This window comes from Vicugna pacos, chromosome 13, assembly GCF_048564905.1.
Source record: "Vicugna pacos chromosome 13, VicPac4, whole genome shotgun sequence".
NCBI lineage: Eukaryota > Metazoa > Chordata > Mammalia > Artiodactyla > Camelidae > Vicugna > Vicugna pacos.
Window position 1 is genome coordinate 48,668,409 of NC_132999.1, and position 13,833 is coordinate 48,682,241.

General features: G+C 47.2%; 1 protein-coding gene across 1 annotated transcript in view; it reads left to right on the forward strand.

Annotated features, from left to right (window-relative positions):
- Window positions 1-7,466: 7,466 nt before the first annotated feature.
- Window positions 7,467-13,833, forward strand: part of SLC9A1 (solute carrier family 9 member A1) — a 47,215-nt gene continuing 40,848 nt past the window's right edge. The window contains exon 1 of the mRNA XM_006196839.4: window positions 7,467-8,638. Within this exon, the coding sequence (XP_006196901.2) occupies window positions 8,287-8,638 (352 nt within the window). The 5' untranslated portion in view covers window positions 7,467-8,286. The remainder of the gene's footprint in view (window positions 8,639-13,833) is intronic.

Below are 13,833 nucleotides of genomic sequence, written 5' to 3' on the forward strand. Positions count from 1 at the left end.
TAGCAATCAAATCCAGGCAGCCTGGCTCCAAGACTGTCCTACCAGCCATTATGCTCTCTGCCTCGAATCCCTGCTGTCATGGAGCTTACATTCTAATGAGGACAAGATAGGCCATATAAATGTGTAGTATGACAGACAGTGAAAGAGCTGTGGAGAAAAATAAAGAAGAGAAGGAAAGAGGGAACATTGGATAGGGGTATTACCTTTTAAAATTAAAAAAAAATTTAAGTATAGTTGATTTTCAATGTTTCATGTGTACAGCAAAGTGATTCAGTTATATATACTGTATATATATTCTTTTTTAGATTATTTTCCATTATAGATTATTACAAGATGCTGAATATAGTTCCCTGTGCTATACAGAAGGTCCTTGTTGCTTATCTATTTTATATGTAATAGTGTGTATCTATTAACCCTATATCCCTAATTTATCTCTCCCTCCCTTTCCCCTTTGGTAACCATAAGTTTGTTTTCTATGTCTGTGAGTCTATCTCTGCTTTGTAAATAAGTTCCTTTGTATCATTTTTTTAGATTCCACATATAAGTGATATCACATGACATTTGTCTTTCTCTGTGTGACTTACTTCACTTAGTATGAAAATCTCTAGATCTATCCATATTGCTGCAAATGGCATTATTTCATTCTTTTTATGGCTGAGTAGTATTCCATTATATACATCTTCTTTATCTGTTTATCTGTCGATGGACATTTAGATTGCTTCCATGTCTTGGCTATTGTAAATAGTGCTGCTATGAACATTGGATGCATGTATCCTTTCAAATTAGAGAGAGGATGTAGGGGTCAGAAAAGGCCTCATTGAGAGATAATGTCTGAGCAAAGATCCCAAGGAAATGAAGGAGGAAACCATGCAGATATCTGGGGTAACTGCATTCCAGGGAGAGGAAACAGTATGGTCAAAAGCTCAGAGGAAGCAGTAAACCTGGAGTGTTTGAAAAATAAATAGCAAGGAAGCCAAGGTGGCTGAAGCAGAGGGAATAAGAGGAAATAAGGCAAAGAGAGATGAGGCCAGAGAGACGTGGGGGCTAAATTAGATGGGGCCTTATAAGTCATACAGACCTTGAAGGGATCTGAGCAGGGGATGATAATATCTGATGCAGGCTTTAAAGTGATCCTTCCAGCTATTTTGTTGAGACAAGACTGCTCAGAAGCTATTATAATAATCTGGACAAGAAATGGTGATGGCTTGGAGGTGGTAAGAAGCAGTTGGATTCTGGAATGTATCTTGAAGATCAAATTGGCTGTGTTTGCTGAGGGTTGATATGACAGAGAGAGAGGAGTCAAGGATGACTCAGGTTTTCGGCCTGTGTAAGTGGGAAAACAGAGGGACTGTTTCCTGGATGGGGAAGCCAGTGGGACAAGCAGGTCTGGGGAGGGTGTGGGGAGGCCTGGAGTTCTGTTTGGACATGCTGAGTTTGAGATCTCTGTTGGACAACCAGGTGGACACGTTGAGTGTTCAGTTGGACATAGTAGTCTGGAGTTTCGAGCAGAGTAAATAAAAATCTATGTATTATCTGCATATAGATGTTACTTGAAACCACAAGAAAGGGTGTGATCACCAGAGAAATGAATACAGACATATAGCAGTGAAAAGGTGAGAACTGAACCCGGGGGCCCAGCATTCAGAGTTTGCTGCTGAGGAGGAGGAAGAGGAGAAGGGGAAGGATTCAGCAACAGGAGACTGACAAAGAACTGCCTGTGAAGTGGGAGGAAAGCCAGGAGAGAGAGCCAGCTAATTGAAGAAAGTGTTTCAAGAAGGATCAAGTGATCAAAGATGTTGAAGGCTGTTGATAGGTAAAGATGAGGACCAAGAAATGACCATTTGATTGAGCAACATGGAAGTGTAGGGTGGCAGAATGTGCCACCCCCAAAGATACCACCTTGGCATAAGAATTATGTTGAGCTAAAGGCAACTGAGAAGAAGCAAATACAAGAAAGTGCTCTCTGCTCTTCTCTAATTTGCATAAAAGCAGGACACAATGTTTATAATGTTTTATAAACGCCTACCCAGACGTTTATAAAGGTCTACCCAGAAGGACAAAGTTAATCACAGAGACAACTTCAGACCTGTATCAGCCTGGAGTCCCCACCGGAGGAATCTATATAACAAACTTTACTAACTAACCTTTATCTACCATCATTACCCATATATTTGCCATCCCTCAATTTGCCTCCCCTAGAGTTGGGTCCTTTTCCTTCGTCTTGTCAGTTCTCTAAAAGTTTATTTTTCCTTTGCTGAGATGCTAAGTAAGCCTGAGTTCTGACTAAACCTTTGAGTCACTCATCTCTGGGTCTACAATGCACATGTTTATGAACTTCTGTTTGTTTTTCTCTTGCTAATCTGTCTTTGGTCAGTCTAATATAGCAGGCCCCAGCTGGAGAAACTAAGATGAGTAGAGGGTGAAATTTTTCCTCCCCTAAGGAGGTCATTAGTGACACTGACAAGAGCAGTTTAGGTACAGCATATGAGGGTGAAAATCTAATTGAACCAGATTTGAAAGATTGGGAGATAAATGGTGCTGGCAGTACAGTCAGCTCTCTCAAGTTTTTGGCAGTAGCTGGAAGCAAGTGTAGGGTGAAGAGATGTGTGTTAAAGTGTCAAAATAACGCACTACATTCATGATACAGGTTGCTGTCATTGACAGAGGTTGATGTACATTCCATTCATGATAAGAGCTGATGTCAATGAAGGTTCAAAGAGACTTTAAAATTTGATAAAACAGGCCAGGTATCTATAAGAAAAAAATAGAAGCATCAAATACAAAAAAAAATTTAAAGCAAATGTAACAAACTGTAACAGCTGATAATTCAGAAAGGTAAAAATGTTGGTGTTTGTTATATTAACTTAATACTTTAAATTTTTCTTATAATTAGGGGGAAAAAAGTTTGTAGGCCTAAATGTGTGAAGTGCTGTGTCAGGAATGGGGCATGCAGCTGTCTAAACAGGGGGTGACCGTAGCTCAGAAAATTCTCCCTGAAAGCTGTGTGTAGGGCAGACTGGAGGTGGGAACAATAAAAATTTTACTTTAATAGTCCAGGCCAGAGCCTTCCAAAGTGTAGACAGGACCATCTGCATCAAAATCTCCCAAGTACACTTAATAAAATTCAAACCCTGGGCCCTTCCTCTCCAGCCTACTAAATCCTAATGTCTCTGTTAGGGCCAAGCAAGTCTGAATCTGACAACGTGGGGTGGTAGCAAGTTCAGGGGAAAGTGGGGGGTGGGAGGCTATGTTTAGTACCTGTGGAGATGGAGATGCCCACAGGACTTCCAGCCTGTGAATGGACACAAGAGTTTCAAGTTCACTGCTGGGTGTTTATCAGATTTATCATAGAGTCTCCCACTGCAGAGGAAGCACAGAGACTTGCACATAGTAGGTGTTAAATGAAAGAATTATTGACTGAATCTTGATTTTAGCTTAAAAGCCATTCACTGAATCCCAAATTCTACCTCCTTACCGGTTCTCTCCTTTTGCCTAGGGCGTGCATGTGTTTTCATGGTGATTATCAGCTCAGAAAGGTGAGAAAAGCCTGGACTTCAGAGTCAGACTGACTTAGGTCCACACCTGGCTCCCCTTCTTCCAGCTCTCTGGCCACAACTGACTCTGCTCTTGGAGTCTTGGTTTTCCAATAATGTACCCTCTGATTCATTCATTCATTCATTCATTCGTTTATTTGGGTTCTCCTGCTCTCCTGGAGCTCACATCCTAAGGAGGAGATGGCCTTAAATAATAAGTATAGTAACTAGGTTTATTATACAATATGTGAGAAGGTAAAAATTGCTATAGAGAAAAGAAAAAAAAGGAGCAGAGAGAGGGCTGGGACTGAGTGGTAGTGGTCATGGTGGTCAGGTGGGGGAAGCATCGTTATTAAAGTACCACGTAGTAGGCCATATTGAGAAGGGAGATTTGCAGGAAGGCTTAAGGGATGTGAGGGAGTGAGTTAAGCGGATATCTGGGGAAGAGTGTTCTAGGCAGAAGAAACAGCAAGTGCTAAGGCTCTGAGTCAGAAATGTGGCTGGCGGTGTTTGAGAAATAGCGAGGAGGCAGCATGCTTGAAGTGGAGTGATGGGGAAATTGGAAGAAGAGGGCCTCACAGTGGGTGACATTATATAACAAAGGAAAGAAGGAAATAAACAACAATGTGTAAGAAACTGAGCTTGACCTACATCAGCCACTTAATTCTTGCCATAACCTCAAAGGCAGGTACTACGACTTCATCCATCTTTCATACACATGAACAAATTGAGTGACAGAAACAAAATATGACTTGCTTAGCGTGTACAGCTAGGAAGAGGCCCAGGGGATCCTTTCCAAGTACCACACATCGTTTACTGTGTATCAGCCATAGATATAGCTATTTTATTCCATAAAATTCCCATTACTTTCAGTAAAAGGATTCAGTGAGGGGGACAGAGGAGCAGACATGGCCCAAGCAGAGGGAGATGCCACCCAGACCCAGGCATCATGGGATCTACAGAGGGGAGAGTCTGCAGAGCCCTGGGCCCTCTGAGTCAGGAGCAGTGTGGGCCTACAATGGTTAAAAAATGAGGACTTGCCATAACAGGGTTACAAATATTGCAGCATATTTTAACTGATTGCCTTTACCAAGATTGTGCTTTTAAAATGCATAATACACAGCAATATAATTTATCTAAAATTATTAAATTCATAGTACACAGCTGGTGCGGGATGATGGTGGGACCAGTTTCACAGATGGGAGGGACTTCTTTCTAGCCTGTGCCTCTGCGACTGAATGTGTAACTCCATGTGGCCCTAACACCAAAAGTCTGCATTTGAGGCCCTCAGTACATGTCAATAAAGATAAAGATGGTGAATATATGTGGTACTTGCTGGGTGCTGCCCTGAGTTCTGTTGGCTAAGACCCTCATAAGAGCCCCCTGAGACTGGTGTTACTGTTGCCCCCATATGATGGAGGAAGAAACTGTGGAACAGGGAGGTTAACTGATTTACCTAAGGTCTTCTAGAATGAGTAATGGTGCTGGGATTTGAACATAGACAATCTGGCTAAATTCTTAATCTCAACTCTTAGGCTATACTGTCTGGTCCAGGCTGGGCCATGGCCATGGGCTGTTCCAGGTGGTTTCTCTCAATGGCTCTTTCCTGACACTGTCATGTTGTTATAACCTTCTCCAGGTGGTGGAGGATCTCAGGGCTGATATTTCCATGGTCTGGTCTATGTGGGATCTGCTACCTCCCAGGCTGGTACTCAAGGACTGACTGCGGACTGGAGTGAGGAAGAGTCAGACAGGACAGAGGATCAGAGAACACCAGGGAATCTTGCCTTCAAGACAGGAAAGGACTATAGGTCTCAGGGTCCTGCACCCATGCCACCTGTTCAAAGTCCCTCCACTAGCCCCAGTCTTCCCTCCTTTCTTCTACATTGAACCTGTGGTATTTTGAAAGGGCTCTGGATTAAGACATTAGAAAACTGACTCAAGTCCTGGATCTGCTATCTAAGAGCTGTGTGACCTTGGACAAATCGCTTCATGTCTCTGAGCCTTAGTTTTTTTCATCAGTAAAATAAAAATGAGAATAAGAGCTACTATTTATTGAACACCAGGACTTGGATCATCAATAAACCTGGGGCATTTGGTTGTAAACTATAAAGGACTGAACCATTGTGAGGCATATTGTTGTTATTCTGATCCTTGCCCTAAATGGTTTCCTCTCTTTGGATATTTCCATTGTAGCTGATGTTCTCTTTTCATCTGCTTCCGGGTGAAAGGAGAGTATATCTCCTGAAAAGTGCAAAGATTATGCACAAAAAAGTGCTCAGTGAGTTATCACAAAACAATTACATCTGTGTAACCTTTGTAGTCACGACCCAGTAAAGAAATAAAACATTATCACACCCTAGAATCCCCTGTTGTACCCACTTTGTGGCCCCTCCCAATCACCACCACCTCCTTCCTACCTATGTCTATGTCTGTGTTGCCAGAGCCCAGGACAAAGCCTTATCAAGAGTTGCTAAACTGAACTGAACCCCTTTGAAATCATTTTGTGACCTTGAACTAGTCACGTTGACTTTCTTGGCCTTGATTTACTCTTCTGCAAAACAGAGATGGCATTTCAGTAATTTCAATAGTTCTCAACCCTCGCTATACATTAGAATCACCAGAGGGGAGCTTCTAAAAAACTATCCATAGTGCTTGGGCACTGCTCTGGAGGAAGTGGATACAAACCTCTGAAGGTCTCAGGCAATGGTAGTTTTTTAATTTTGGAGGGGGTGGGGATTAGGTTTATTTATTTTTAATGGAGTTGCTAGGAGTTGAACCCAGGCCTCATGCATGCTAAGCACTGCACTCTACCCCTGAGCCATACCCAACCCCAGCCCACCACTGCAATGGTAGTTTTTTAGCTTTCCAGTTATTCCAGTATACAGCCATGACCTCTTGAATCTTACCAATTCCAACCAATACCATATGTTCAAATCTCGGTTCTACAGAATACTGTCATTATTCTGCTGTGGGTTGAATTGCGTCATCCTCAAAGATGTTGAAGTTCTGTCAGTATATGTGAATGTAGCCTTATTTGGAAATAGAGTTATTGAAGATGATCAGGTTAAGATGAGATCACTAGGGTGGGCCCTTAATCCAGTGTGACTAGTGACCTTATAAAAAGGGGAAATCTGGACCCAGAGACAGAGAAACAGGGAAATCACCACGTGAAGATTGGAATTACACTGTCAGAATCAAGGAACACCAAAGATCGTTGGCAAACCACCAGAAGCTAGGAGAGAAGCATGGAATGGATTGTTCCTCACAGCCCTCAGAAGGAACCAAATCTGATGATACCTTGATTTCAGACCTCTAGCCTCCAGAATATGAGACAATAAATTTCGTTCTTTAAGTCATCCAGTTTGTGATACTTTGTTACAGTAGCCCTAGCAAACTAATACAACTATTTACATACTAGCTAAGGAACTCTAGCTGTTTCCTCATCTGCAAAACTGGAACCATAGTAATGGTCTATGTTTTGGGCTCCATTCTAAACACTTTAGATAGATTATCTCATTTAATCATCACATATACTACACTACAATATATGAGCTAACGAGTACTTATATGTATTCTTGTTACCTCCACTTTTTCAGTTGAGAAGGCTGTGGAACAGAAAGGTTAAGTAATTTGCTCAAGGTCATATGGTAACTAAATATATAAGATAGTACATCCTCCACAAGAATATTAGGAAGTCACCATGAGACTGTGGGTGGATGTGAAAGCCCTTTGTAAATAGCAGAGCATTTTACCCGTGTTATTAGAATCTTTGTAGATTCAGGACTTTTTTGCCATCTCTGACTCTCCCTCCTCTTTCAACGCGATACTTCCTCCCCTCGGAGACAGGGGTCGCTGCACCGCGCGGACGCTGACAGATCCTTCTAGCCCGCTGCACTGTCTGCTCGCTGGTGCCTATAAGTGGCAGCGCCGGGTTCAGCAAGGCATCAGTCAGCTGCCGCCGGTACTGGGGCCGGGGCTGGAGTTGGAGCTGGGGCTGGGGCTGGAGCTGGAGCTGGACGCGGAGGAGCTGAAGCTGGGCCGGGGCGCAACGCAGCGCCGCGCCGGGGCCGCAAGGAGGGGCGTTTTGCTGCTGGCCCACTGTGAGCCGCCCCCAGCCCGCGCCGAGGCATCCTCTCGCCAGGCCGCCTGCCTCCGCCTTCCGCCTCCCTCCATTTCCCCGGAATCTCAGCCCGGCGCGCCTGCACCCAGGTCCTTCTCTGGGTGGGGAAGCTCCCGGTCGCTTTCCGGCTTCACTCCTTCCTCGCAGCCTGGGCTCTCAGCCCCTTCTCTTCTTCTAGACTGGATCCCACCCGCTTTGATCCGCTTCCTTTAGCTCAGGCTCCCTGAGTCCCAGCTCCTCAGTCACTTTCCTCAGCCGAGGGTCCCCGCCTTCCCTTTTCCTTTTCCTTGCCTGGGGTCCAACCCATCCTGTCCCTTCCTCTGTCCCTTCCTCTGTCCCTAGGACGCAGTCTCTCCCCTCCCCCCACTCCCTTTCCCAGGCCTGGAGTTCCAGATCTTTTAATCTCCTCCTATGATCCTGACTGGGTTCTTGTCCGTCTTCCCAGTTTGGAGTTCTAGATCGTGAACCCCCAGCCTTCCTCCACCTCCAGAGGACTGCTTCCACAAAAACACATCTCTAAAACATGAACTTTGCCTAGAGACTACCCCAGTCTCTTCCTCCCTACTGACCCATTACTACCTATGTCCCAGGTCTTATTCTCACTTTGCTAAGGGTTGAGGGAACAGCAGGATGCTTCTGCGGTCTGGCATCTGTGGCCTCGCTCCGCCGCGAATCTTCCCTTCCTTGCTCGTGGTGATAGTCTTGGTGGGGCTGCTACCCGTTCTCAGAAGCCATGGCCTCCAGCCCAGCCCTACTGCTAGCACCATCAGAGGCTCAGAGCCGCCACGGGAACGCTCTATTGGGGATGTCACCACTGCCCCACCGGAGGTTGTCCCTGAGAGCCGCCCTGTTAACCATTCCGTCACTGAACACAGCATGAAAGATCGAAAGGCCTTTCCAGTCCTGGGCATCGACTACACACATGTGCGCACACCCTTCGAAATCTCCCTCTGGATCCTGCTGGCCTGCCTCATGAAGATAGGTAAGTCCAGTCTCCCCTATGCTTACGCTGCCCACAAACGGATGAGCTTTATGCCCCATCCTCACCATTTGAGGCTGCCCAGGAATAAGGGTCTGGACCTCTTCCGTAACATAGGCAGCCTCCATCCTGCCATCTTGGTCCTTCTCAGACTTGAGCTCTGTGGCCTCTGTGGTCTGAGGCCTCCTAAGATTGGAGCCAGCATTGTTCTTGGGAGAGAGCAGGACTGGAGAATGGGATGCTTCTGATACTAGGTACCTTCAGCGAGGCTTCCAGGCCTGGCAAGTCTCCCCTGGCTGGGCCAGACCCCAAGGGGAGCTAGGCACCCAGCTGTGTGAGGCAGAAAGTGTCTTCAGTAAGTGGCACAATCTGCTCTGTCAACAGCGACCAGTGCAATTACACGCTTCATGGGAGGGTGTTCCAGAATGGAGTATATTTCTACTTGATCTGTCTAAGGAGTTTGAGTATAATGAAGGACCTGTGTGCTGGAGACTTACAAGTGTAGTGGAAGATGAGGCATCCCCATGGTCTCACCTTCCTTCTTTCCCAGAATGTTATCTGTCAGCTCTGCCTGTCCAGACTGGCTGGGAGCCCCTGAGTCAGTTTCCTGCCCGGGAATGCATTCCTTATACAATTTATGGGCCGGGGGCCTTGGAAATTTCTGAAGTCTGGTTTGGGGATGGAAGAAGAGTGGAGGAGGTCCAAGCTCAGTCGGGCCGCAGCTTACCTCCAGGTTGGCACCCAGCTGTGTCTCAAGGTGCTATCTGGGCCAGCCAGTCATGTTGGCCTGCTGACTGCTCAACCAAGTGAGAGAGGGACAGGTAGAAGGGCTCAGGGAATGTTCTGGTCTGAAGAGACTTTGACACGTTCTTTTTGGGAGAAGGAAGCAGCAAAGTTGTTCCCTTCCAGAGTATCTCCCTGCTAGGCCTGAGCACTCTGTTCTGCTAGGTGATGGATGGGACTCATCAGAGCCTGCACAGCCCAGAAGTCCCTGGAAGTGGTATCCAAGGGGGCTTTGAAAGCTGCCTTTGCTTTTTTAGTCCCCAGCTAGCTGTGGATGGTACAAGGGCCTGGGACTCTGCTGGTTTGGGTTTGGAGAGTTTGTGACTCTTGGCAGGAAGCCTTGCAGCTTTCCCAAGGACATGCAGGAGCTGAGTGGCGATGCCAGGCTGATATGAGGCAGGCTCTGGGACATGCTGCAGGAGGGCACTGGTGACTCTGTTTTAACATATCCAGGAGGTGGTTTCCTGATACGGGGCTTTGGTGCTATGACAGTAGCAGGCCTGTGCATGGAGCTGGACTACCAGCACCTATCCCCTGGTGGCAGCCAGCTTCCTGGAAAAAATCAAGGACTGGGCAAGGAGAGCCAGGTGTAATGATTCTGACAAATACATGACCTTGAACAAGCCAGGGTCTTTTTCTGCAGGTCTTACCCATCTGTGAAACTGGCAAGAATCTCTAAATTTGACCAGATCAGTTGAATCACGAACCCTTGTGTCTTAATTTTTTGTAAGAAGCTGAAGTGACTGATGTGTCATTTGTCTGTGTGAGACCAGGAAGAGGCTTCACAAGCACTATTTATAAATTGCCCTTCTCTCTCCAACCCCCTCACCTCCCAGCCACACCTGGCATTGTGTTAGGGCACTGCAAGCACTATGGGTCTCAGTACCTACTGGTAGGTGGATAGCATGACCACCAAGATCTACTGTGAACAGTCAGTAGTTTGTCACTGCAGGCCTAATTATCTCTAATCCTAATGGGGTCAGGCTTGGCCTGCTTTGTCCCCACCAAAACCTGTGCCCGGGCCCCTGGGCAGCTGGAGAGCAGAGGTGGTGCCATAGCAAGGGTATCATCTAGAAGTTAGGAAACTTGGCCTCTTGTCCCACCTCCCTCTGTGACCTTGGGCCAGTCACGCCTTTCCATTTGTCAGTTGATCTTTGTGGCCTCTTCCAAGTCTGACATTTCTGCCATTCCACTGACTTGGGTAACCCTGGCAAGTCACTCAGCCTTGGGCCACTATTTTCCCATCATAGAATGAGGAAGCTGGATATGGTCTCTGAGGGCCTTTGCAGTTCTAAAGGACTGTCTCTGGCATGATGGGGCATTTTTCTGCCTCTGAAACAGGTGCCCTAGCATCTGGCCTTCCTGGAGAAGAGAATAGAGAGAAAGGTGGCCAAAAGATCTTGAGGGTCCCTGTTCGGATACGAAAAAGTGAAAGCCCACTATCCCCTTTACCTTTGCAGTGTTGGATCAAGGTTGGCCCCACTCTGCCATTTATCTTCCCTGAGCCTCAGTTTCCCCAAGTATAAAAAGGGCGAAATAATAGTATCTAGCTACAGTGCTGCTGATGTTATGATGACATAAATTCATGCACATAAAGCTGACTTTGTACCTACAGGAAACACTCAGTGAGTTGCAGGTGTCCCTGTTGGGTATGTTAACCAGCTAAGGTAAATTCATCCATCCCTACATCAGCCTCCTACGGTTTTCCTCTGAGCCTGGAGGATTACAAATCTCTCAACTTAGGCTGCCACTGGGTGTCCTTCCTTAAGATTTCAGGGTTTAGGGTGTGTCCTACTGCCTTTGCTCTTCCTTTCACTTAAGCTGCCTCCAGAGCAGGTCCTGGGAGGAGGGGACATGGCACCAACCGACTTGGGGGAAAGGGGTGGGGGGTTGAGGCCATGCTCCCTTTGCGCTATGAGATACTCAAGTTCCTAGGAGCTCATTTTAGGGTCTTGCCTCTTCTCTCAGCGCCCCAGCGTGGGTAGGAGCTGTGTTGGAGGCCTCATTCTGTCATCTGTGGCAGCTGCTTCCCTTTCAAGGTTCCCCTCCTTTAAGAATAGAAAGTGCTGTGTGCAATTCTCACTCCTGTCCTCATGGTTGAGCAGAGCCTCAGGTAGACTCTGTCAGAGATGGGTGTGGGAGGGGTGGGGTTACAGCTGAAGTTCTAGGGTAGATGCTTCTGGGTCCTTTTCTAACTGATTCAGTGGGTGACATTAGGCAAGTCGCTTCCCTTCTCTGGGCCTTTTTTCTCTCTTCAACAGGCAGGGATTCTTGCCTTTTCCTTGGTAGGGAGGGGCCAGTGGCATGAGTAGGAGTCAGACTGTTGGGAGAAGTGTGAGAGTGACCCCAAGCCTTAGGTAATCCCATGCCCCCGCCCCACATTGTGGTTTGGACGCTGCATGAATTCTGCTTTGTCCCTGTTCGCCTGGCTCCTGGTCCAGAGCTTGTTTCAAGGAAGAACCTCACCTTAACCCAGCTCATTACTGGCACCCCTGTGTTTGTTTACCCACATTCTTGACCCGGACCTCCTGGCGGCCCACGAAGCAGGTATTCATGTCTCCTCCTGACCAGAGACCAAAAAAGCCTTCCTTTGTCCCTTCACATCTTTTAGCTTTTTTTGGTTTTGGTCTTTGCAAGGTGTGTCCTGCCGTTTCCCCTTAGAAGAAGCCTGTGAGGAGGGGAGGTGGGGATGGTTACTGCCCACTTCACACCTGTGGAAATCAGACCCAGCAACTGGTTTCCTGTATCAGATTAGAACTCGCCTCTCTCACTTCTCAAAAGGACAGAGGAACAACTTAAAGGTCACCTTGAAACTATCTCAAGAATCCCAGATGGGACTCTCTAAAAAAAAAAAAGGTGACCTTTTTCTCTTTGAGAAAACAGCTAAGTGACTGCAGGATGGAAGGGGAGGTCAGCTGGGGACTGGGAGGAAGCTGCAGGTAGGACAGATGTGTCCTGAGGTGCCAGGGCACTTACAGGGCCTCTGTTGGTCACATTGCTCAGACTTCACTCAGCTGAGCTCCCACGAGGCACACCTTTCCTCTGCTTCCTGCCCCACCCAGCTCCTCCAGCTCTGTGGAGAGGATAGACCTGGTTACAAAGCCTGGGCTCTGCCCCTGCTTCTCAGTACTTGGGTTGCCAGGCGTCTGGTTTCTCAGAGCCTGACTTGCCTCATCCGGAAGCTAAGGATGATGCCTCTACCTTCCAGGATCGACGTAGAACCCGAACATGGGAATGCCCAGCATGGTGCCCCTATCGCTTTGGCAGCTTTCAGGTCCTGTTCAGATTCTTCCCCTTTGGGCGGTCTTCCCAGGCCACTGCAGCCCACAGCCATTGCTTTCATTTCTCCCCCAAAGCCGTATCCCTTATTGTTTATCCACAACTTTGGCGTTACGCCTAGCCTGCCCTATGACATCGCTTCTGTTGCGGGGGGGTGGTGTTTTAATAAGAATTACCATTTATTGAGTATCTACAGAGTCATGTCAGGCACTTTATAAAAGTAATCTTATTTAACTCCTACTAAGATCATATGAGATAAAGGCTATCTCTGTTTCACAGATGAGGAAACAGCTCAGAGGGGTTATCTGCTGTGATGCTGAATTGCCATTTATTTTCTGTTTGAGTCTTGGCATAGCCTCCTCGAGAGGTGCAGCTGCATCTCCTGTCCCCCATGTTCCCCCAGCAGATGCTCGGGACCCTGCCCGGAGGCGGGGCCCAGCTCACTGCACCTGCATTCAGGAATTTTAAGAGTCCCTCTTGGGGCTGGCAGGTGTTGGTGGGAGCTCTCCTTGCCTTGAAAAGCTGTAGAGGTTCTGTGCTGGCTTTGCCCATCCTCTGTCCCTGTGAGTCTGCATGTGTGCCCCTGAATCCCACAGCCAGGCTGGACCTATCCCTGTCCTTTGGTGGTGACCTTGCCTGTCATCTCTTTGCTATCTCAGTGGTCTGACCAAGCTTGCTTCTTCCCTGCTTTGGCAGGGGAGTGCCAATTAAATGGTAGTTTCCTTTAGCCAGCAGAGGGTGGCTAACCTGTGATTGCCATCCCCTGCCTCTGGGCTGGAAGGGGCCTGGGCTGCTTTTGGTTGCCCTCAGGGCCCAGCAGGATCCCCTGAGGGGCAGCCTCTGTGTTGGGAGCAGATGGCACAACTTTTTTTAGCCCTATAAGGCAGGTGGAATTTTAGCCGTAATTCTCATTAGTATTGTAACTTATTTCCAAAGCACTTGTATATACAGTATTTAAAGCTGATCTTCTCAATGGTCCTGTGGGCCAGAATAGCAGGTGGTACTGATGTACCCATTTTGCATCTAAGGAAGCTGAGTCTCAGGTTGAGACCTGCCTGAGGTCACTTAGCAAGTAGTGGCAAACGACACAATCCCTTGACTTCTAACCCAATGTCCTGTCCTGTTTCCTGCCTGGC